Source organism: Columba livia, chromosome 22 (genome assembly GCF_036013475.1).
Source record: "Columba livia isolate bColLiv1 breed racing homer chromosome 22, bColLiv1.pat.W.v2, whole genome shotgun sequence".
Lineage (NCBI taxonomy): Eukaryota > Metazoa > Chordata > Aves > Columbiformes > Columbidae > Columba > Columba livia.
Genome location: NC_088623.1, coordinates 1,306,864 through 1,332,114, shown reverse-complemented (window position 1 = coordinate 1,332,114; position 25,251 = coordinate 1,306,864). Strand labels below are relative to the sequence as shown.

The following is a 25,251-nucleotide window of genomic DNA, read 5'->3' as shown; positions in this document are numbered from 1 at the left end:
CTCCTTTCACCACCTCCTCACACCACGTACCATCACCAAGCTGTGTGCTGTACCAAACATCCTTCGGTCCTGCCACATTCCCAGGCCTGATGCTGGCAAGACCACGCTTTCTGCTACCCACAGAACATCTGTGGTCCCCACAGTAGTCACACAGAGACATCTCTGCCATATCGCCCCCCTGCCACAGCCCCACCTGTCCCGAGGTAGTAGCAGGTCTTGTGCATCCTGCCCTTGAAGAGCTCTTGCCCAACAATGGCATAGATTATGATCATGAAGAGGACCAGCAGAGCAATGTGGAGCAGGGGCACCATGGCCTTGATGATGGAGTTCAGGACGACTTGAAGGCCTGCACCAAGGAGAAGGGACAGGAGGTTAACCACTTCCTAAGCAGCTTTAGGTTCACCTCGCCTTCCTGACACCCCCGCTGACGAACAAACTCCGAAATGCCCCATTCCAAGGGCTATTTCACTCCCAGCCCACCTGTGCCCCCTCTTAGAGAGGGGAGTGAAATCTCTGAAGCAAGAAATCCATTCTCTACCCACCCTGTGAGCGTGTGGAAGACCCCAGCAGAGCCAGTGGCAACAAGAAACCTGCCCCATGGCCCCCCACCCTGGCCAGGCGCAGGGGTTCAGTCCTGTCCTGCACACCCACTCGGTACTCCGGACACAAGGCGCAGGGGTCTCAGCACACGAAACGCTCGCAGGGCCTTCACGTCGAAGCCACCTTTTCCCCCTTCTCCCTCCTTCGCATTGATCTGTTCCAGGGTCATGGTGATAAGCCTGAAAGAGCCGGGGCACAGAGCAGAGAAGGAAGGGGGAGAAGCAGAAGGAAGGACAGGGAGAAAGAGAACAGAATGAGGATGGAGAAAAGAAATCTGTGCTAAGGATCCAGAGCTCTGCAGGCAGGAAAGCAAGGGACAGGACTCTGCCAGCTGTGCTCATCCTGACCCAGGGAACAGCTCTTGGCTAAGTCCAAGTCCTGGACGCACTCAGGACTGGACACCCCTCTGCTGAGTGCTGCCCTCACTGCTGAGCAGCCAGGGACCCTCCTGCCCCTTTCTGCCCAGTGCAACCTCTCCCTGTGTGCCAAAATCTGAAGAATCCCATCCCATTCTCCAGGCAATGGAGACCTGAGAGGTGTAAAGGAGCCAAGCAGGAAGAAACAGGAGTTGCAGAGGATCCCAGGAGATGTCAGAGCATGAAAAAGGGGCCCATGGGAGAAGGCCATGAACTGAGCCTACGAGTTGCCCCCAAACCCACTGTAGTCACTAGCAAAAATCAATGTAGCTGATGGGCTACGGACCAGGCCCAGCACCAGTAGCTTCCCCTCATTGTATTACCCTAAGGTCACGATGGAGAAGTCAAGCACATTCCAGCCGTTTCGGAGATAGGCATCCGTATGGAAAAGAAACCCATAGGCAATTATCTTGAGCATCGCCTCAATGGCAAAGAAGATCAGGAAGGCGTATTCCATCTTCTCCTGGGGATTAAAAAGCCAAGCAGGAGACGATGCTCCATTAGAGCAGACTGTCACCTCCCTTGGCATCACCACCATGCACGGCTGAGCCGCGAGTGTCTCTGGATCAACCCCCGCTGCCAACCCATCTGTAGCCTCCCATGCACAGCGGGCAGTAGTGTGGCTACCCAGCTGTGTTGTGGCTTCCCTTGCACCCTGGGCTCCCAGGGAAGTGAGGCCTTGGGCTTGAGACCTCCTGCCTAATGCCAGATGTTGGCCTGACAGTGAGCTGCTAGAAACTGGCCTGGGGGTCTGCTGGGCAGAGGTGTTGTGCCCACCCCCAGGCGGGACTTGGCTCCCCATGGCAGGGGTTCAGCACAGCCTTTCAGCCGCAGTGCCCGGAATAGCTCATCTTGCCCTGGAGCACAGCCAGGAGCTGCCTGTGCCCACCTGGCTCTGCCTGTCACTGCGATCACTGCCCTTGCTGCTGATGGCCCCTTCCAGTCTGGGATTAAAATCCCTTCAAAGCAGCCAGATGGATGGGGGTATTTATATTTCTGGTTTTCCTTGGCCCCTCTCCTCCATTTGCACCCCATGAAGGGCAAGCAGCATCTCTGCTTGGGCTCTGCATGGAGTTGCACCCAGAAAGGCAGATGCGTCTCTCTGAGACTAAACTGGGAGAGGGTCTCCAACGGGGAAAGCAGCAGTGCTGCAAGCCCACCTTCTTCCCACGGTCCCTCTGGCTTGCCAAATGGAAAATGCTGTCCATTTAAGAAACCAGGGGCAGGGCCCCTTGCTCAATGACTATGTTCAAAACCAGTGGCCATGTCAAAGTGTCCCTGTATGACTGTCATCCATACAAGTGCCAGTTACTTGCTGTATCTACGGCAGCAACGGTAAGAGCAGACACCTGGGCTGAGCTCTTCTCTCAGTGACAGACCCCAAGGAATGGCAGAAGATGTGCCAGGGGAGGGTCAGGTTGGACATGGGGAAAAGGTTCTTCACCCAGAGGTGCTGGACACTGAACAGGCTCCCCAGGGAGGTGTCACGGCCCCAACCTGACAGTGTTCAAGAAGAGACCAGACAATGTCCTCAGACACACGGGGTGACCTGTGGGGTGTCCTGTGCAGGAACAGGAGCTGGACTTGATGATCATAGAATCACAGAATGATTAACACGCCCACAAGGCCCCTTCCTACTCAGGACATTCTATGATGCTCTGAAGGCAGCTCGGGTTGACAGGCTCCTGCACACCCATTAGTGGTGAGCTCTGATGACAATGAGCCTCCATGCTGCCTCCACAAATAACATGGGGCTGTGTCCTCCCCCTCTGACCCAGCTTCCCTTCACACATTTTGCCTTTTCAACATTTCAAGGTCTTTAGATAAACTCAGTCCTCTCTGGAGAGAACTGAGCAATGAAGAGAGGTAATTAAAAAGGTGACAGGGAGGGATTAAATGCATTGCAGCACTTCCCTGCTGCAGGAAGAGATCCCTCCACCAAGCCTTTGTTGTGCTGTCTTGCAGGCCTCGCACAGAGCGTGGCCCAGCACCCAAGGTGATGGGGGTCTGGCTTAGCTCTTGGCTGGGACTGCTCCTACAAAGCCACCACAACATGATGACAAAGGGACACGCGGAGCAGGGATGAAAGAACAGAAACGTGGGGCTGCCAGTCTCCTGATACAGAGGGCTGTTGGCATGGCAACAGGCTGAAAAATCCCCCAGTAGGACCTAGTACAAGTAAGCTAATACACAATAAATACAAATAGGTGAAATTTCATTTATACATGACATCACTTGGTACATACCTGCCTGTCTCCCAGTAAAGGGAAAGGCTATTGGTCCAGTCTCAGCCAAATCCCAAACCCCCTCCCCAAGGGAAGCCCCCATCCCTGCTGTCTCCTCCTCCTGCTGCTTTCCATGCTCAGCCTGCCCCAGTTTTGCTTTGTCTCCTCAATCTCTTGGCTAAGGTAACTGCATCCTTCCAACCCTGTTACACCCCCTCAGCCAGGGAAGAAACCAACAGCAGCGTCTTGAGCTCCACTCTGCCCCGAGCTTGCAGGTGTTAGAGAACCTGATCAGACAGCACACCGAAAGGCTGAATGAACACCCCAAGAATTAACTCCCTGGGGGTATTTTTAATACCCCTTTCTGTGCACCTATCTTGGGTTTATTTTAAAAAGATGTAACAACATATTGCCAATAGTGAACCTTTTCTTCTTTTTCCAGGGCAATTAGAAGTAAACACTATCTTCACTGCTACTAAAAGCCTGTTGAGAGGGAGACAAAACCAGTTCAAAGAACAAGAAATCGCACAAGTAAAACCTTACTTTGTATTTTGTGTCTCAGATTCTTTGACTACTGTAATATTTTTCCCTGCAGGGTGTCTAAGTAACAGGCAAAAACCAGAGGTGCTTTTTTAAGACACAAGATGCCAGTGATACTTGCACACAACACACCCCATTCCAACACTAAAAAGTCTTGAAATTAGCAGAAGAGAAAATGCCATTTAGAAAGGGCATATTTAGATGCTTTGATTCAGTCACCGAACTCAGACTCTCAATGGAAACCAGTGTGGATTGAACCACAACGGGGATCTGAAAAGGTGAAAGGGGCAGTAAACTAAAAATAGTGCATAACTATTGACTTGGATCACATCAAAACATCTTACTCCAGGCAAAATGGAATGACCAGGAAAAAAAATGGAATAACTGATTAGAAAGGAGCAACCTCTCTGTGTAACAGAGACTTTTTTTTCCCCTCTTAAATAAAAACTACCAAAATTAATACAGTTCTGAAATGAAAGGTCAGAAAATGATATCCTCAAAAATGCTGAAAGACAGCATTTGAGCCTTTCTGGAACAAGGTGCTTCCCTTTGGAAGTGCCATGATAAAAATTGAAGGAATTTATTCCTTTTTTGGCATCGATTCTTCCTGTGCACTTCACACACCAATCTGCTGCCTTTGATCTCAACCTAGGGGTGGTTTCAGTCCCTCTGAACACCCATTCTACAGCGGTTTCTCCACCACCTCTTCCCCCTTCTGACTTGGAAGCATCTCTTGCTGGTCTGAAAATGCTCAACTGCACCGCAGGGCAGCAGGAGATGCCCCCACGACAGGTATTGCCGTCTAGCACCCACACCACGCTGAGCGACCAGCCCTGGGAGCCGAGCAGACAGACAGCAGGACAGCAAGAAGGGCTGTGCCTTACCAGGCTGGAGTTGGCGACGTTGGTGTCATCCTCAGGCATCGGCAGGTAGATGGCCAGTGCAACACAGTTGGCAAAGATGGTCAGGAGGATGATGATCTCGAAGGGTCTGAGAGGAGGTGTTAAGGAGCAGAGAAAGGAAAGAGAACCAGGTCCTGCCCCTATGTGATAACCTTGAAGCCCTCCCCAGTTACACTATGCCTTAAACATCTAGTTTTTATGGCCATGGAGGCAGACACCTTCTCTTTCTTTCTCAAGGTTTTGTGATTGATATTTCGGGTGGAAAACATAGATGGCTGTGGAGGTCAGACACCTTCTAAGATAAAGACAATTAACAGTGTTGCTGTGAAGGCCTCATGGCCTAATTGGGATGATAGAGATGAACCATCTGTTAGACATCAAATTATCAGAAGAAAACGTGAACCAACAGCTACACCCAATGGACAAAACAACTCACTTCTGGTCAGTGTTGTGAACTTTCTCCTAGTTTGAAGACCCCAGACCCATTTTCAGAAGAGTCTTCCTAATTAGCATGAAGAGAAAACAAAAGGAGGAGATGAACTGCCTGCATGTAAATGAACTGTGTTATAAAACGACTTTGTGCATGGCATGAAGTGTGGCGTGTATATGCTGTGCAGCGTGAGCAAAGGCTTCAACACATCCATCCCCCTCCATAGGACATCTCAGGACTGAACACCTGTGGAGTGGTGATACCTTTCTCTCTCTTTCTGATATCTCAGTTTTCCTTCACTCTCTCTCTTTTACTTTTTCTTGAACATATAAAGGTAATATCATTCTAAGTTCTGCTGCTAAAGTCTTGTTAAGTTTTGCATGAATTAGGCCCTTAGTGCCCTGCAGCTCTGTGATTCTGCAGGGTCCCCAGACTCCTCACCCATCTGCCTTTAAGTACTCCTGGCTGCAAAATGACCTGAAATACCAGGGTGACACCACAAAGCTTGACATGTCCCAACAACCATCAACTTGTTGGGCTAATTGTCGAGCACACAGTACTCAGCAATTTGCAGAGTACCCAGATTTTCTTATGCTAACATACATGCTTTTTGAGATGTGAGCAAATTTCAGCATAGAAACCCCTCTGCCTCAGCCAGCCTGACCTCCACCCACCTTAGGCTGAGTGCAGTGATACTGCCCACTCTGCAACTGCCTGGAAAAGACCCTGGACCACTCCTGTGGCTCAGCTTTGTGCTCTGGCAGCAGAAGCTATACAGCAGAGATGGACCCAAAGAACAGGGATGTGCACTGCTATAGCGAACTCAGATGCCAGGTATCGCCACAGAAAATGGTCACAGCTAATCTCCCCTTGGCAGCTTGCCTGGCTCTGAGGACCATAACAACCATCAGGAACTGGAACGACCCTGTCATGCCATGCGAACCCTGATCCCTGAATGAGGGCAGTCAGGTGCATTTGGGTATAAATACAGCCAGACGCAAGAGAGGCGCTGGAGAAACCTGATGCCCTGGATCATTTGTCCTGCACAGGTCAGAACCATCCACACCTGCAGCCTTCCTGGTGGGACACCCACCTCTCCCTCCACACACCCCTTCCAGGGCACCCATGTCAGAAAGACCCCACTGTGTCACACACTCTCTCTGGCATTCCTTGGCACTGGAGGAAGAATGTGTTTAAGCATGTTGGAAGATGCAAGCCCTATTTCCAGCTCTTCCCCTGCCATAAGGGCGTGTGCACAAGTTTCTTCCACACTTAGCACCTACTGAAGACACAGACACAGTTCCCTTCCACGTGTTGTACAATGATCCAGTCCTCATGCCAGAGATGCAGAAACAGAGATATCCCCAATTTTAGCTCTGCTTTCTCTCCTTGAAGGATAGTGAAGGAACAGGGGCTCAAAATCTATGGCCAGCACAGCACCACCAGAGATGTGAGTATGCCCTGAGCGCCTGCAAATGGGCACTGTGGGCTTCAAGCACAATGGCACCCCCGGCAGAGCACGGACATGGTTTTGGTGTCCCTGTGGCACCATGCAAACAGCAACACAGGCAGCCTAAGGTGACCTGGCCACCTCCTGGAGGACCAAAGCCGGGCCGGGGCTGGAACGATCCTGCCAAGGCCAGGACCATGCAGACAGGTTCAGCAAATGAAATGAGAAAAGCTGGGGTGGAAAGTTGCTGGAAACATCCCAAAATTCCATTGCTTTTGCTTGAGCAAAAATGTTTTGCTGAAGCCAAAGTGAAATGTTTTGTCTCCCATCCTCTTCCGTTTTGCAAAATACAGATGAACAAAGCAATATCCAAAGGCCTAAAATAGTTCCCAGATGGGTGGCAGAAACATGACATTTTGGTATTTCAAAGCTATAATGCCCCAGTGAGAAGATGGCCAAAGAGCAACCCCCTAAAACTCATCCCTAAGTTAAATTAGAGACACACTGAACAGTATCACTCACAAAAGCCTTCACCTGTGACAGCAGTGCCAGGAAGGGACGGGAAAGGGGGCTAAAGGGGAAAACAGTGGCATTGGGATTCGGGGGATGCTGGCGATCCCCCCCTGACCAGGGCACGGAGCAGCTGCGGGATCAGGCAAGCGCTGACACACACCAAGAGCCATCCCAAGCAGCTCGCCATGGCCTCGCTACCCACCCAGAAACCTCTCCCCTGGAGCAGCCTGTTGCCCCCAGCTCCTGCTCCCCCAGCCTGGCCCCATCCCCACCTGCACTGTGCCCCCTTCTCACACACCAAACCCTCTCTCCCCGTGGTGGGCTGTCCCGTTTCTCCCCAGCACAGCTCCTGCCAGCACAAAACCTGTCTACTCCCACAAGTCCTTTGTCACCCAGGCTGTCCCTGCCTGTCCCTACACCACCCAAATGTCCCCCTGCCCTGACCCACGTCTCAGCCCCAGCGTCACCCACAAGCCTATTCATGCCTCCGTTGCCTTTGCCCGGGCATCCTATTGGGGCTCCCCAAGTGCCTCGTTGCCTTTTACGGACCTGATGAGCCACTCAGCCCAGGATTGAAAAGGGCTGTCAGCAATCCTGCCTGCAGCCCACGGGGTCCCGCTCCCCAGCACCCACGCTCACAGGCGCACACCAGAGTGCTCCCCAGCCCGCACGGCCAGAAGGATACTTCCACTCCACGATGCTGATGCATGCCTTCCGCAGCGGGTTTTGCAGCGTTAAGCAGAACAGAGCCCTGGCTGGCCGGGGGGCTGCTGGTGGCACCGGCTTCTTGGACTTGTCCTTCTGTTGCTTCTTCTTCACGTCATCCTGGGGTGAAGCAGGCTCCATGATGTTTGTCCCCTAGCTGTTTCTCCCCCTCCTGCCCCACAGCCAAGCCCCCCTTCCCCAGATCCCAGCCAGCTGGAGCTCCTCTGGATCTCCCTTCTTGAAGAGTCCGTCTCCTCCGTGCACCGGGGGAGGCGGTGGGGGAGTGGGGGCTGGAGCCTGCACTCGCGCGTACAAACACACAAAGCATGAGTTTAAATTTAGATGCCAGCCTGGCTCCCGGGTGCTGTCACAGCTCCTGAGGCAGCAAAAGGGCCCCTGCAGCTGTTGCTTCTTAACCCGGCACGCTGGGAGGAAGGCGAGTGCTTCACATGCCACCGAGCTGGCTGGGGGTGGGAACAGGCTGGGCACGCTGTCTCCGAAAGAAAAGTGCCTTTGTCCCAGGTCAGCCCTCTCCCCAGTTCCCCCAGTTGCCCCAGCTGGGAAGCCAGGTTGCCTGGGGCAATGCATGCAGCCCCATTTGCTGAATCACTTTAGTCAGGGTGAGATGGAGAATCCAGCTCTGCCTGGTTCCCAAAGAAGATTACACCACAAGCTGATCAGTCCCCTCTCTCTGCAGAATTTTACCTTCATTTGGTGCAAACTGCTCCAATGAGCCCCAGATCCCACGATCCCAGGGCTGTAGGGTGTCTGGGGCTGGGTCTACCTTACTGACAGGGACTTGACCCCAACCTCAGAACTCCAGGGAATCACGGTGATTTCAAAAAGTGCTCTGTCTTGCTTTTCTGGAGGGGCAGAAGGAACCTTTGGCTGGCACTGGTCACTCCAACAACCCCTTGCTAAGCTTCACCTCCCCAGTCCTGCTTGCAGGGCATGGGGGATGCCTGGGGTCGGATTGTGTCTTGGCAAGTCCAGCTGGGCTTGGGAAAACCCAACTGGATGAACAATTATGGCAACTCCTGAGCTGGAAGGCGGGCTGGGACAGAAGCAGGTTACCAGCACCTCTTCACAGCAGGGGAAACTGAGGCACCAGAAAGGATTGCTCGTGGGTTTTTTTTCTGGGGTTTCCTGGACTGAGTCAGCAAAATAATTGCAGCGATCTTATTACTTACAGTTATGTCCCAAGGCAAATGGTAACCCTGTCCTACAGAGATGTTACTGACGCGACCGACCAGCTGTGCCCCAGAAGAGAAGCTTCCAAATTGATATATACTGTGATTAAGTTATAAAAGATGTACCCATCATTAACCAATTGACATGATCAATGCTTTCTGACCACCTGCAGAACAAGGGGATATTTTTCAAGTTTTAGATCCTTCTGCATGACAAGAGGGAGACAGAAGATTAATTAATACATTGTTTAGAAGCAGAGTGCTTAGTTTATATTTAACTAATAATTAATAGATGCATTGTAAGTAAGAAACTAAACAGTTATAACTAACATCTTCAATTATTTCTTAGTATAGATGTATTGCATGTCAAAATTTTCAAAAATTGTAACGCATATGTAATATGCATGTGAATACAAGCAATGCAAGAGCATTTGTCTTTGGAGAACTTATGGAGGATGATCCCCAGTGTTTGCCAGCACTGATAAAATAAAGGATGCTGCTTAACAGTATAATGGACTCTGCTGTTAAGCTTATTTCTCTGTTTCACCGCAGTCAGCCCCATGCATCCCGGGAGCTGCTGTGCCCACTGCATCACGCTGCCGTGCTCAAAGCTCCGCTGCCTTTGCTGTGCAGTGTGGAGGGACATGACTGTGCAGCTGTGCAGCAGACAGTGCTGAGGGCCAGGGGGGCCACAGTGCCCGGGAACCGATCTCTCCTGCTCGTGGCAGGGACACAGCACGGGAGAGCAAGTCCTGCAGCTGCCCCAGCCCATTTTGAGGCACTTTGGAGAAGGGGGGGCCTCCACTATAAGGGCTTAAATTAGTAACTTGCCTCATTCAACACCACTCTGCTGCATTTCGTGCAAATCAGAGTCAAATCATTCCTGCTGAAGGCTCCATGTGAGGCAGGTCCACACATGTTCCCATTTCTTATTTAGTCCTCGTTCTTCCCCCTAAGCCCCCTAGTGAAAACCAGGAGCCATATTTCTGCTGCTGCCTGTGCAGGAAAACCTGTCACACAGACAGCAAGGGCGCGGGGCCCATCTAGCGGTGCACCCGGGAAGAAACATCTGCTCGTTGAGTCACCCTGGAAAAGTCCCAGAGGAAGAGGGCAGGGTGAGCGAGCTGGGGAGAAGGATGCTGGGGGTGTCTCTGACCTCCTCTGCACCTCTTCGCTCACACACACCGTGTGCAGCTGCTGGCAGCCACTCACCACTTTGCTGCGCTTTGTGTTTTGCACAGGGCTGCGTTGGCAAACGCCATCCTGACACGGCTTGGTAAGGAACGTTTAACGAAGGAATGTTGTTTTTACAAAACTGGGGACCTGGCACCTGGCCCTATCCAGAGGGAAAGAACTGAGAGACATCAGACTATGAATCCTTAATGTAAAACAAAGTCTCTTTGAACTAATCCCAGAATGCAAACTGATACCTGTATTTTAAAAGTCCATCTAGGGGGAAGATCAGCCAAAGAGCCAGGAATCCATATTCTAAATAGATCGATAAGGGGAAGGGTATTGTTAGAATTAGATGAATTAAATATGTAAACTGGGGCAGGTGTCAGGCAGTCTATAAACTGCCAACCAATGGGGAACAGGGGAGGAAAAATGCGGTCGGGATTTTGGGGGAATATAAGGAGTTTTTTGCCCTATTATGTGCACCTACCTTTACGTAGAACATTTGATCTTGCAAAATCGTTAATAAAATATGCTTTGCTGAGAGATCCTGCCTGGGCCTATTAAATTGCCAAGGTAATTGTTTCCTACAGCTTTAACAAAACACGCCGCAGTGCTGGGCTCTACGGAGACGTCCCTACCTGCCCAGCAGGGACAGATCACTTCCTCGCGAAACCACTTGACATCCATCCTTGTCTTCCTCGCATACTTCATGAGCCTTCGTGTTCATCTCCGGCTCTGTCACCGCGCACAGACCCTCAGGAAGGGCCCCGAACGCAGTGAGCCCGTGACGGCGTCTTCTCCCGCTGCGGGAAGCGCAGGGATGGACACGCCGCCTGCGCTGCCGGTTCTCCCGCAGTGACCACGCCAGCGAACACCTCGCAGCTTCCGGCGCTCACAGACGTGCACGCCCCGACGGCTCCAGAGCCCAGCACCCGCAGCACCCTGCCCAGCCTGTCCGTCGGGGCCGCCCGAGCCGGACAGACAGACGGCAGCGGGCAGCATGTCCTGCGCAGACCCACGGCGGGCTCTCCCTCCCGCACACGCCAGCCAAAGCCGCGACGCGCCGCGGGAACCTTCGGCCGGAGCGGGAGACCCGGCAGCGGCTCCTCCGGGGCCGCCGGGACGGAGCTTCCGCAGGGCGGCCCCACCGAGCCGATCTGCGCTGCCGGCAGCCGGGCGGCAGCAGGAACGGGAACCCGCCCCTCGGTCGGCCCCGCTCCCGCCCCTCGCCCGGCCCCGCTCCCGCCAGGCTCCCGCGATTGCGGACCCGCCGGCAGCTGCTGCGGCGCGGGCCGGCCACACGCCTGAGTCGGCCGCGGCCCGCAGGTGGCTGCTCGAGGGACCACGGGAGTTCGCGGGCTGGCGTGGGGACAGCCGAGACCCGTGGACACACGTCAGTGTGTCGGAGGGAGATGCGGCCGCGGGGCTGGTGTGTACAGGTGCCAGCAACTGGTGAGATTGGGTGGGATCCAGAGGCAGGCAGAGGGGCTGACCCAGCTGCTGGAGAGGGCTGATTGCACACCTGTGCGTGTGTGCAAATATATACATATGTGTGTGTGTATATATATGTGTATATTTCCCACTCAAGGACTAAAGGACCTTCATTCTGATCAGCCAGAGAGGGGAACAGGATGCGGCCACTGGTGCAGTTTGTGTTTTTGTGTGTGCTGTGTGTGTCTTATTTTGTGTGGCCAGTCATATATATGTGTATATACGCGTGTGTATGTTGTAAAATCATAGAATGGTTTAGGTTGGAAAAGACCTGTAAGATCATTGAATCCAACCATTAACCCAGCACTGCCAAGTCCACTACTAAACCATGTCCCTAAGAACCTCATCTACATGTTTTAAACCCCTCCAGGGATGGTGACTCCAGCACTGCCCTGGGCAGCCTGTTCCAATGCCCCACAGCCCTTTGGGGAAGAAATTGTTCCCAAGATCCAACCTCAACCTCTCCTGGCGCAACTTGAGGCCGTTTCCTCTGCTCCTGGCACTTGTTCCTGGGGAGCAGAGCCCGACCCCCCCTGGCTCCAAGCTCCTTTCAGGCAGTTCAGAGATCAGAAGGTCTCCCCTCAGCTCCTGTTCTCCAGCTGAACCCCCCAGGTCCCTCAGCCGCTCCCATCACACTTGTGCTCCAGCCCCTCACCAGCTCCGTTCTCTTCTCTCAATTTGCTCCAGCACCTCAAGGCCTCTCTTGGCATGAGGGGCCCAAAACTGCCCCCAGGATTTGAGGTTTGGGCTCCCCAGGTCCCAGTACAGGGACGGTCACTGCCCTGGGCCTGCTGGCCACACCAGTGCTGGAACCAGCCAGGATGCTGGTGGCCTTTCTGACCACCTGGGCACATGCTGGCTCATGTTCAGCTGCTGTCACCAAAACCCCGAGGTCCCTTTCCCCCAAGCACTTTCCAGCCGCTCTTCCCCAAACCTGGAGCGTTGATGGGGTTGTTGTGACTCAAGTGCAGGACCCGGCACTTGGCCTTTTTGAACCTCAGACAATTGGCTTCAGCCCATTGATCCAGCTCATCCAGATCCCTCTGCATGGCCTTCCAAGCCTCCAGCAGATCAACACTCCCACCCAACTTGGTGTTATCTACAAACTTACTGAGAGTGCATTTGATCCCCTCATCCAGACCGTTGATAAAGAGATGAAGCAGAACTGGCCCCAGTACTGAGCCCTGGGGAATACCACTCGTGACCAACCACCAACTGGATTTGGCTCCATTCAACACAAATCTTTGGGCTTGGCCCTCCAGCCATTTCTTTATCCATCGAAGAGTACACCCATCCAAGCCGTGAGTTGCCAGTTTCTCCAGGAGAATGCTATGGAAAAATCTGTCAAAGTCTGTATCCAGGTATACAACATCCACAGCCTTTCCCTCATCCACTAAACGGGTCACCTTGTCGTAGAAGGAGATCAGGTTGGTCAAGCAGGACCTGCCTTTCACAAACCCCTGCTGATGGGGCCTGATCACTTGTTTGTCTTGTATGTACCGTGTGATGTCACTCAGGACATGACCTCAGCTCCATGACCTTCCCTGACACCGAGGTCAGACTGACAGACCTGTGATTCTCTGGATCCTCCTTTCAGACCTTCTTGTAGATGTGCGTCACATTTGCCACCTTCCAGTCAACTGGGACCTCCCTGGTTAGTCAGGGCTGCTGATAAATAATGGAAAGTGCCTCGATGAGCACCCCTGCCAGCTCCCTCAACACCCTTGGGTGGATCCTATTGAGCCCCATAGACTTGTGTTTGTCTAAGTGGTGTAGCAGGTTGCTAACCATTTTGCCTTGGATTATGGGGACTTCATTCTGCTCCACATCCCTCTCTTCCAGTTCAGGGGGTGGGTAGTCTGAGTACAACTGGTACCATTACCCTTTTACATCAGTAGCCTGTTCTAGTTGGGCTTTGGCCCTTCTAATTTTCCCCCTGCATAACTTCATGGCATCCCTGTAGTCTTCCTGAGTTACCTGCCCCCTCTTCCAAAGGTCATAAACTCTCATTTTTTTTTCTGATTTCCAGCCAAAGCTCTCTGTGCAGCCAGGCTGGTCTTTTTGTCCACCAGCTAGTCGCTCAGTACACAGTGACAGCCTGTTCCTGCACCTCTAAGACCATCTTCTTGAAGAGCGACCAGCCTTCCTGGACTCCTTGACCCTTCAGAGCTGCCTCCTGAGAGAGTCTGTCAACCAGTCCCCTAAACAGGTCAAAGTCTGCCCTTCAGGAATCCAAGGCAGCACTTCTGCTGACCCACCTCCTTACTTCTCCAAGAATCAAAAACTCTATCGATTTTGTGATCACCATGCCCAAGGCGGCCTTCACCACCACATCACCCACGGTCCTTCTGTGCTCACAAACACCAGGTGCAACAGAACCCTTCCCTGGTTGCCTCAGTGACCAGCTGTGTCAGGAAATTCACCTCCACACACTTCAGGAACTGTTTCCCCTCAACGTGTATTTCAAGCAGACATCTGGTAAGTTGAAGTTCCCCCTGGGAACAAGAGCTAGTCAACGTGAGACTTCTCCCAGCTACTTATAGAATATTTCATCTGCCTCTTCATCCTGCTTGGGTGGTCTGTAACAGACTCCTACCAGGATATCTGCCTTGTTTTCCTTCCCTCTGATTCTTACCCATAAATGCTCAACCATGTCATCACCAACATCAAGCTCTAAACAGTCAAAACACTCCCTAACATACAGAGCTACCCCACTGCCTCCCCTTCCTCACCTATCCCTTCTGAATTGTTAATAGTCATATATATACGTGTTGACATCTCTGTGTGTGTATCTGTGTGCCTGCTGGGAACCCTGGCTCAGTCTCACCTCGGGTTGCCCCTGGGGTTATGGAGCTGTGGCAGGATTCAGCAGCCCCGAGCAGGGACATGTTTCATTTACTTCCACAACCCCTGATCTTTTCTTGTTGAGTACGTCCCTTGGAGATGCACGCATATCTTAATTTTTAGGTAGACAGAAAGCATCCCTTTACAAGTGTTGAACCCACAAGCCAAAACCCCATATAAGAAGGTTTGTTTGAATCCTCAAATAGATGGAAAGTACTTGCGCTGAAGACAATGACAAGGTAAGGATTTGACGCAAGTGTTTTTGAGTTTTCTCAAAATCTTCATGGACACAAGCTCTGCCCTGAGTTACTTAATGAAGTCTCCTGGGTCACAGAAGGGGAAAGAGCCACCATCTGCTGTGTAGCTGGGAAAAGTGTCTTCAGGAAAGGCTAATTTGAGCATTTTGTTTTTCAGATTCAGCCATCTAAATAAACATGCCTTTCATATTGGCTTATACATTCACGCAAGACAAAAGTTAGAGCATCCCTTTATTGCATAAACATAAAGCAATTCCCTGCACCCATCCATGTTCCCTAGCATTCTTCATACACCCACATTCTTCACCATTCATGATCCTGAGGAAACAGTCACCGCTTGTGGAGTGATTTAGCAACCCCTGACATAGGAACTCAGGTTTTTGCCCTGGCAATATTTTTTCCAGGCGACCCTGGAAAATAAACACATGATGTAATTTGAGGAGGTAAATAATGATTGAATTGCTTCTAAAATCAAACTTGGTTAGTCTTTGAGAGTCTTGGGTGAAGAAAGCTGGGCATGAAAGATATGAATCAATGAAAATTCTGATGAGCTTCAGGGAGCTGGAGGAAGGGGAAGGAAACAAAAGGGAGAGCTCTGGGAGGGGAGGGAAATGTAAGGAGTTAGAGCAGGTCCTGGGAGCCAGAACTCCTCAGTTCTCCTTTCAGCTCTAGAAGAAGGACTGTGCTAAACTTTACCAAATACATCTTCTCACCAATTGCCTCTACCCCCACACCAGTCAAAAGCAGGATTTTCTTTCATGTCTCTGCCCCCTCTTTCCCAGTGCCCACTGCAAATATCCTTACCAGGGTGTGAGGCCTCTAGCCTCTCTGGCAATCTTCTTGGCACACTGAATATCATCCACAATGTTATCATCTCGTAATTCTGTAGAGAAGGGAGAAAAGGTCAGTATGGAGGAAAGCAGAGTACAGAGAGAGCAGGGATAGATGGGCAGAGAGAAAGGTGTTCATCAGGAAGGGCAGCTGGGATACTGGGGAGATGGATGAATAGTACACAAGGAAAGAAATGCCCAAAGCAGCTGATAGACAGATGTCATGGGCAGATCAAGGTGCTTTCATAGAGTGGATGAAGAAAGACTCTCTGTTCTGTCTCACCACTTACTTGAGCAATTGATATTACAGGCATTCTTGGATCCACGGGTCTTGCCATCGTTACACCAGTACTTGCTGTTGATCTGAAAGATCCCATAGTCCCTACTTGGACCATTGTTATTAAATGCTGTAGTTCTGTAACCGCTCTCGTGTTTTACCAGGCAGACCCCTGTGGGAAGAAGAGACAACCCAGAGGAGGAACATCAAATATGCCCAGGGTAAGTAAGAGGAAAGAGATGAAGGGATTAAGGATGAATGAAGAGCTGGAGAAGTAATTAACCTGTTGATATTGTAAGTCTGACAAACGGATAGATAAACTCTTGGAAAGATAAAGCTCTGAATGGCTATTTTTAGTGTAAGCAATAGAAGGGGGCAAGCAAGGGGATGAGGAAGAGAGATGATGAAGTCAAAGGAATGGAGGGACAGAATAGTACTGTTGGAAGACTGTAAAGAAGATGAGAGGGACAAGGGTGGTATAGGCAGAGAGGTGCAGCAGAAGCTTATTATACTCACAGTCAGCTACAGTTTTGCCCACAAAGCCCTCAAAGCCATGCCGACGAAGGATCTTCACCAATTCACATCGGGGGATGTCTTTTGCCTGTGTGCCTGGCAGAGCCAAGCCAAGGAAGATGAGAAGATAGCCGACGAAGAGCATTGACGTTCTCATACTGCAGTCCACAGCAAGGAAGTGCCCAAGTGACTTGAGCTCTCTGTTTGTCAGGACTGCCTTCAATGCCACCCTTTTATTCCTGCTACCCGGATGAGGACCAACGGGCCAAGCCAAGCCTTCCTGGGAAATGTGGGAGGCCTTTACAATAATAAGAAGTCAATAAGGAAGTGGGCCAAAAGCCAAAGACAATTTCTGGAGGGTGCCAGTACCTGTTTCACCAGTCCTGCCTGGATGGAGCGTGTGCATGCCACAGACAATCCACCAGTTCCCAGTTTGGTATTCCAAAAGCACATAGTTACTCCAGCAAAGAAATTTAGACATAACATTGAGATCATGGTTATGGTTGCCATAGGAGTTGAGCTGGGATTTATCTATTAGCAAAGGCTGGGAAAACCCCAAGAGTCACTGTTACAGTAATGTCAAAGACTGAGTTTACAATTAAATTACAGTTACCTATGTGTTAGGACCAGCCTTAAGTCGATGCTATTGATGCAGTTTGGAACTGTTCTATGATTTGAGGGCAGGGTTGCTATAGAGATCCTTTTTGGGTAATCACAAGAACAGAAGTCACACCAGGTTGCTTTAAATGAGGGTTTGGCTACACATGCGTTAATTTTAGGATACTGTACTTACCAAAATTTGATGGTTGGGGTTACAGACACTTCATGGATCAAAGGCTGTAGTTACCTTGGGTTTCACAGTGTAACCCCAGCAGGTTGCAAGTCACTTGGTCTATCCCCAGTGGTGGGTTGAGGGGGAGAATTTTAAGGGTAAAAGTGAGAAAACTTGTGGGTTCAGAAAAAGACAGGGTAAAAGGTAAAGCAAGAGCTGTTCTCACAATCAAAGCAAAATAAAGAACTAATACACTGCTTTCCGTCAGCAGGAAGATGCTCAGCCACCTTCAGGAAAGCAGGGCTTCATCACATGTAACAGTTACTTGGGAAGGCAAATGCCATCACTCCAAATGTCCTCCCCTTTCTTCTTCTTCCCTCAGCTTTTATTGCTGAGCATGACATCACATAGTATAGAATACCCCTTTGGCCAGGTGGGCTCAGCTGCCCCAGGTGTGTCCCCTCCCAGCTTCTTGTGCTCCCAACCCACACGCTGGTGGGTCAGTGTGAGGAGCAGCAAGGCCTTGACTCTGTAAGCTCTGCCCAGCAGGAACTAAACCACCCCTACGTTATCAACAATGTTTTCAGCACAAATCCAAAACACAGCTCCATACAATCCACTATGAAGAAATTTAACTCTATTCCAGCCACAACCAATACAGGGGCTTACTGTTACCCTGGGTCTGGGAATGATGTTGTCCGAGAGGCTAGTCTAGGATGGAGGCTTCTCATGTGCCATGTCTCAAGGTGTACTCAGTGGCATTAAGACTGGTAAAAAGTACCTTATGTCTGAGCTTATGAAAGGACACACTAGTAGTTTAGAGGGCAGGACTGGGAACCATTCTGGCCCACGTTTGATCCCACTGTGGGAAGTAGGAGTTTAAAGCCTGGGGTTCTGGCATTCAGATACCGACTAAATTAGTCATATACAGCTTTTTAAGGCATTAGTGTTCTGGTTCATCATCATTTGCATCTCCAATGGCAGATACATGGACATAGAATAATGTCAAAGTGCTAGAACAGCTTTAGCTGTAGATGTCTCAGAAGAAACTGTAACTTTTACAGAAATCTCATACTGCTGGTGGTATCTATTGTTAAATGATACATGAGACACTTTCCAAAGTGGCTAGTGACTGTGGATGCCTCATTCTGGAGGTGTCTTCTTTCCTAATTTTTAATGCAGCACTACTTATAAAAAAAAATGCGTCAATCTGAAGACCAGTTCTCTTTGAGTTTCTTCATGAAGGAACCGATACCTCTGGCCAAACTCAACCTAGAGATGTGTTTCTCTCAAAAGCAGCTGTTATGGGGTGTTGGAACGGCAGTTTTATGATAAAGGAAGGTGAATACTAACGTTGACCATCTGGACCAATAATACTAACATGATTAAATTACAGGAATTTGTCAAAACATAAAGGGGCTTGGATAGGTTATACAGAAGTATGTTTTTTATGAGTGTAAGGAGTGATAGCCCAGGCCAGTGAGAATGATATCTTGGGTCGGAAAACCGCCCCCATATGTGTGATGTATGAATGTTGGGCCTGGGCCTGTGTGTTTGGAATAACCTTTTTTGTTTAATGTTTAATATGCTGTTTATTGACATCTATAAGAAATTGCAAAAGGTAAATGGGGCTGAGGAGCTCAGCCAGTTGGAATTGCATATAAAGTGTATAATAGCAGGAATGAAAAAAAGAGGCAAAAAGAAACCAGGCCTGTGCTGTACGGCTATAAAATAAATTTCAGGCCTGTGTCAATGTGCAAGATAAACTCAGCTCATTTAACCAAGGGGTCTGCCAGGGACTGGCAGCTCCCACTCGGCACCAGTGATTACACCTCCTGCGTGGCCTTGCCTGTATATAAACTGCAGCAAGAAAAAGACCAAAAAAATAAAATAGAAAAAGCTGTCTGCCCGCTGCTAAAGCAGCAAAAGGGGGGGTTTCTCCATCCCCCGGCCTCTCTGCTGCAGTGACGTTGCTTCTAGAGAACTGTAACACTGAATGGAGCAGTCTGAGGGTGAAATTTAAAGGCCTCCTTAGCAGATCCGTAGTTCCAATGAAGTTGGGAAATTAAACCAAAGATTTTTTTAATAAACTTATTCAGTGGTCAGTAGTTGTAAGACACTTCTTAGTATATCCACCATGCTAGTTCTTGGGGTCATGGGAAAGAAATAAAGGCCATTTTTGAAACCAATGGAAGGTCAAATTTGGAACAAAGTTTTAACACATGAATTCTTCTATTTGCCAGAAAGCCCTATACCTCTCTTAGGTCAAGATTTGTTAAGTAAATTGTAAGCTCAAATAACTTTTCTGAGAACTCTGTTTAGTTGCATGTCCCATAAGAAGATGCTTGGATGGTGCAGATCTGCTTGCTGCAAGTGAGGAATCTCCAAGGAAATTTTGGATGCTGTATTTCCACTAGTATGGGCAGCTGAAGTATCTGGTAAAGCCAACACTACACTGATAGAACTGAGACAGAACTGAAACAGGACTTCAATCTGGTAAGGAAAAACAATATCCATAAACATGAAAGCCGAAAGGGGGTTAGAGACCTTGATGAACAAACTTATGACAACCTTTCAGGCTGACTGCATTTGATTGCATTTGCGGATTTGTCTTTTTATAGCTACAACACAGAGGCAACCTGTGGCTGTTGTAGGACAATATGATGAGAAAGCAAACAAATTGATATATTTGGAATGGATTTTTTTTTCCCAATTCTTTCTGTAAAACTCAGCTTCTAAAATTGTTACTCTGATCAAAAAAGACAGGGAGCAGATTCAAGTCTTAATAGGCCATGATCCTTCTGCCATATATATACACCATTTGTGAAATCTCATTTTAAGTTTTTTATTCGCAATCTACGTCCTTGCAAATTTCACTGGCTGATTTTCTTAACAGCACAACTTTTGGCAGATTTGCTGCAGAACCTAAATGTTTTTGATATCAGGCCGAACTCAACCTAGAGATGAGTTTCTCTCAAAAGCAGCTGTTACGGGGTGTGGGAGCAGCAGTTGTATGATAAAGGAAGATGAATACTAACGTTGACCATCTGGACCAATAATAATGACATGATTAAATTACAGGAATTTGTCAGAACATAAAGGGCCTTTGATAGGTTATACAGAAGTATGTTTTTTATGGGTGTAAGGAGTGATAGCCCAGGCCAGTGAGAATGATATCTCGGGTCAGAAAACGGCCCCCATATGTGTGATGTGTGAATGTTGGGCCTGGGCCTGTGTGTTTGGAATAACATCTTTTGAAAAAAGCATCCTGTTTAACCTCTTGGTTCAGGCCCATATCTGTAAAGCTATAAACTGAGAAAGGCTAATTAAAGAGGGCTCAGCTCGGCTCTGCCTGGCTCTGCTCTCGCTGCTAACAAGAACTCTGTGTCTGTGTCTGTCTGTGTCTGTCTGTGTCTCTGTGTCTCTGTATGCCTCGCTCTCATCGCCATGATGGGATGCAGGACACATTCTCATGGTGATGAAACAGCTTCCTCTAGCGCCTAATTACACTACCTATTTGCTTCCTTTTTGGAGAGAATCATAGTCCCACAGACATTCCTGGTAAATGTTGGGGGGAAGAGGACAAGTCTTACAGCTGGCTGGAGATGGCCTTCCAGATCAGTTCCTGACTGATACTGGACCGTGGCTCATCTGAACCTAAAAAAGTCCAAAGATGGCACAGTGAGGAGGAAACTGCCAAAAAATGGGTCTGTGCATCCCAGAGCACCTCCCTTAGAATCATGGAATCGTTTAGGTTGGAAAAGACCTTTAAGAGCATCAAGTCCAACTGTTAACCTAACACTGCCAAGCCCACCACTAAACCGTGTCTCTAAGCACCACATCTACATATCTTTTACACACCTCCAGGGATGGTGACTCAACCACTTTCCTGGCCATCCTGTTCCAATGCTTGACAACACTTTTGGTGAAGAGGTTTTTCCTGATATACAATCTATACTTCCCCTGGCACAACTTGAGGATGTTTCATCTCATCCTGTTGCTTGAGAGAAGAGACCGATACCCTCCTCGCTGCAACCTTGCATACAAGGGAGATGCGAGGACAGTGTCAGATAAGGATTTATTTAGGAACTGGGAATTCAACTGTGCATGAGTGTACAGGAATTAAAATTATTATAGGATCATTGTGGCAGAACATCTTCATATGGGCAGGTGTGAAACACTGATTGTATTTATGTCCCCAGCAAAAGCTGAGAATCAAGGATAACACATTAGTTTATAATTCTGTTTCTTTCTGCGTGTGAGAAGCTGATGAGAAAGTACCGTTCCAACTGTGTTCACATCCTGAGCTTTTGACCACCAAAAGGTCCCCTTGCAGTCGCTTCTGTGGGACTCAGTGCCATTTGCATTGAAAAGCAAACTTCCCATTGGGCTGGAGGCATGGAGAGAGACAGGATAGGATTCAGTCACCAGAATTTCGAGTGTCTTTTGAGGTGTCCTAGGTATCTGAAAGTGTCCTCCAGTCACTGATTCAGATTACACATAGTTTTCCTCTAGGTGCTGTTTCATATCTGACAGATCCACACAGATGTTTCATCTGTCCTGAGCTGTCTCAAGTGGCCCTAGATGTAGGCAATAAACCATCCCTAGATGCCCTGCTAGAAGCCTCAGTCTAATCTCTAACATCCCACTTTGCTCCAAACATGAGAAACCCAGTGTTTCCTTTTCCTTGCTGGTGGTCAGGTAGCCTTGGCTGATGTCCACATTCTCACCCTGCTGCTCACTCCCTGACCTTCTCAGTGAAATGGGGGAAAGTATAGAAAGGGTGGGAACAAGAAAGCTCATGCACTGAGATAAAAACAAGAGGTTCACTTACCCATCATTGTTGCTGGCAGAGCAGACAACTCAGGGAAAATTAGCATTATTTATTGATTTCGTCTGCCCTTTCCCAGGCTTAACTCCATTCCTTCAGTGCTGATACCTCTATTACCCCTTGAGTGGCACAGGAGGGATGGAGGTGTTCTACTTGCTACATAGCAGTTCCTGTCTGCCACTCCTTCCTCCCCACACTTTTCCTCTGCTCTGGCATATGTTGTACTCGGGCTGCAAGGGTATCTCCTCCATCAGGAGGTACCTCCTCCCCTTTCTTCTCTGACCTTTGTGTTTCCCCTGTTTTTTTTTTTTTTTTTTTTTTTTTTGCAGTCTTTTTTTTCCTCCTCTCCCTGTGTGGCATTTTCTGCCTTTTCTCAAACATGTTATCACAGAGGTACCACCAGCTTTGCTGATGGGTTGAGCTTTGGCCAGACAGTTCCTTTGGGTCCGTTTTGGAGCTGGCTAGAACCAGCTGTCCCCAACACCGGGGCAGCCCCTGGACTCTTCTCACAGAGAACCCCCTGCAGCCCCTCCTGCCAACACCTTGACCTGTAAATCCAATGTACTGTTTAATCCAACAAACTCAAGTGCTCTCACAAGGGGTGATAATATCCACTTGCTTCTGTAATACATTCCACACCCCTCATCTTAGGAGAAACAGAAACCTTCTGTCATATTTAATTATTTCTAAAAATAATATCAGCAAAATCATCACCAATGGAAAGGACACCTTAAGATCTCATCTGTTATATTCTACGTATTGCTATCTTGAAAACTAGACCAGGTAGCTCAGCAGTTTGACTGGTGAAAGCTTGAATATCTTTGAGGATGGAGGTTACAGAATGGCAGAATCATGGAATGGTTGGGGCTGGAAGGGACGTGTGAAGATCATGCTAAGGCAAGTTCGCCTAGAACAGGTTGCACAGGATTGTGTCCAGGTGGGTTTTGAATGTCTACAGAGAAGGAGACTCCAAGACCCAGCCAGCCTGTTCCAGTGCTCTATCACCCTCAGAGTAAAGAAGTTTCTCCTCATATTCAGATGGAACCTACTGTGTTTCGGTTTGTGCCTGTTGCCCCTCACCCTGTCACTGGGCACTATTGAAAGGAGGCTGGTCCCATCCTCTTGACACTGGCCATTAAGATATATATATAATGTATACATATGTATATAGGTGTGTGTATATATATTTTTTTCTTCTATCAATATAAGATCCCCTCTCAGTTTTCTGTTCTCCAGGCTGAACAGACCCAGCTTTATCAGCCTTTCCTCATAAGAAAGATCACAGAATCACAGAATCAGATGCTCCAGACCCCTGAGCACCTTTGTAGCCCTCCACTGGGCTCTCTTTTTCTTAAACTGGAGAGCCCAGAACTGGACACACAACTCCAGATGTGCCCTCACCAGGGCGGAGTAGAGGGGGAGGAACAACCTCCCTGACCTACTGGTCACACTCTTCCTCAGGCACCCCAGGTACCGTTGGCCTCTTGGCCACAAGAGCACATTGCTGGCTCATGATCATCCTGTTTTTCACCAGGACTCCTGGCTCCTTCTCTGCAAAGCTGCTTTCCAGCAGGTTAACCTCTAAGCTGTGCTGGTGCATGGGATTATTCCTCCCCAGGTGCAGGACCCTACACTTGCCCTTGTTAAACTTCATCAGGTTCTTCTCTGCCCACTCCTCCAGCCCGTCCAAGTCCCCCTGAATGGCAGCACAGCCTTCTGGTGTGTTGGCCCTTCCTCCCAGTTGAGTATCGTCAGCAAACTTGCTGAGGGTACACTCAGTCCCTTCATCCAGGCCATTGATGAACAGGGTGAACAGGACTGGACCCAGTACTGAGCCCTGGGGAACCCCACCAACTACAGGCCTCCAACCAGACTCTGCACTGTTGGTCACAACCCTCTGAGCTCTGCGATCCAGCCACTTCGCAATCCATTTCACTGTCCACTTATCCAACCCGTACTTCCTGATCTTGCCTATGAGGCTGACATGGGAGACAGTGTCAAATGCTTTACTAAAGTCAGGGTAGACAACATCCACTTGTTCCCCCTTCATCTATCCAGCCAGCCATGCCATCATAGAAGGCTATCAGATTGGTCAACCATGAATTCCTCTTGGTGAATCCATGTTGACTACTCCTGATAACCTTCCTTTTCTCCACATGCTTAGAGATGACATCCAGAATGAGCTGTTCCATCACCTTTTCAAGGATGGAGGTGAGGCTGATTGGCCTGTAGTTTCCTGGGTTGTCTTTCTTTCCGTTTTTGGGGGCTGGAGTGACATTGGTTTTCCTCTAGTCCTCAGGTACCTCGCCTGTTCTCCATGACCTTTCAAAGCTGATGGAGAGTGGCCTAGCAATAACATCTCTCTCAACACTCATGTGTGCATCCCATAAGGGCCCATGGATTTGTGGGTGTCCAATTTTTCTAAACGATCTCCGACCTGATCTTCCTCAACCAAGGGAAATTCATCCTTTCCCCAGTCTTTCTCTCTTACCTCCAGGCTCTGGGATTCCTGAGGGTCATCCTTAGCAGTAAAGACTGAATCAAAGAAGGCATTCAGTAACTCTTCCTTCTCTGTATCCTCCGTCATGAGGGCATTCATGTCATTCAGCAGTGGGCCTACATTTTTCCCAATCTTCCTTTTGCTACTGATGTACTTGAAGAAGCCCTTGTTGTCCTTGGCATCCCTGGCCAGTTTTACTTCCAAATGGAGCCTGTCTTTCCTCACTGCATCCCTGCATACTCTAACAATATTCCTATATGCCTCCCAAGTGGCCCGTGCTCTTTTTCACATTCCATAATCTTCCTCCTTCCATTAGAGTTTTATCAGAAGCTCCTTGCTTGTTCATGGAGATCTCCTGCTCCCTTTGCTTGATTTCTTGCTCATAGGGATACATCAGTCTTGAGATTGGAGGAAGTGATGCTTGAATATCAACCAGCTTTCTTGGACCCCCCTACCTTCTAGAGCCCTATCCCATGGGATTCATCCAAGCAGGCCCTTGAAGAGGTCAAAGTTACTCTCTTGAAGTCCAGGTTTTTAATCCTACTTATTGCCCTGCTTCCTCCATGCGGGATCCTGAACTCCACCATCTCATGGTCACTGTAGCCAAGGCTGTCCCCAGCTTTCACATTCCCAACCAGTCCTTTTTTTGTTAGTGCATGGTCCAGCAGCACACCTCTCCTTGTTGGCTTTTCCACCATCTATGTCAAAAAATAATCATCAATGCTCTGCAGAAACTTCATGGACTGTGTGTGCCTAGCTGTGTTGTCTTGTTGACTTGTTGAAGCCCCC

At 49.2% G+C, this 25,251-nt stretch overlaps 2 protein-coding genes across 8 annotated transcripts in view; both read right to left on the bottom strand.

Annotated features, from left to right (window-relative positions):
• CACNA1S (calcium voltage-gated channel subunit alpha1 S) overlaps positions 1 to 11,315 on the bottom strand; it is a 41,729-nt gene extending 30,414 nt beyond the window's left edge. For 5 of the 7 annotated variants that reach the window (XR_010467567.1, XM_065038577.1, XM_065038578.1 and 2 more), the window contains exons 1-5: positions 7,762 to 11,315; positions 4,666 to 4,771; positions 1,340 to 1,479; positions 652 to 779; positions 194 to 346 (exon numbers count right to left, since the gene is read on the bottom strand). Coding sequence is in view for 6 of the 7 variants with exons in the window: in XM_065038577.1 (XP_064894649.1) it covers positions 194 to 346; positions 652 to 779; positions 1,340 to 1,479; positions 4,666 to 4,771; positions 7,762 to 7,922 (688 nt within the window). In the remaining variant the exon portion in view is untranslated. Of the gene's footprint in view, positions 1 to 193; positions 347 to 651; positions 780 to 1,339; positions 1,480 to 4,665; positions 4,772 to 7,761 lie in introns of those variants that run through there. The other 2 variants (XM_065038579.1, XM_065038582.1) reach the window with 2 other exon arrangements.
• Positions 11,316 to 14,957: 3,642 nt separating this feature from the next.
• LYZ (lysozyme) lies at positions 14,958 to 16,618 on the bottom strand. Its single transcript, XM_005505328.3, has 4 exons — positions 16,363 to 16,618; positions 15,860 to 16,018; positions 15,544 to 15,622; positions 14,958 to 15,149 (listed from the first exon to the last, which is right to left on the bottom strand). The coding sequence occupies exons 1-4, from the start codon at positions 16,514 to 16,516 to the stop codon at positions 15,089 to 15,091; spliced, it is 453 nt and encodes a 150-aa protein (XP_005505385.1). The 5' UTR covers positions 16,517 to 16,618; the 3' UTR covers positions 14,958 to 15,088.
• Positions 16,619 to 25,251: the final 8,633 nt, after the last annotated feature.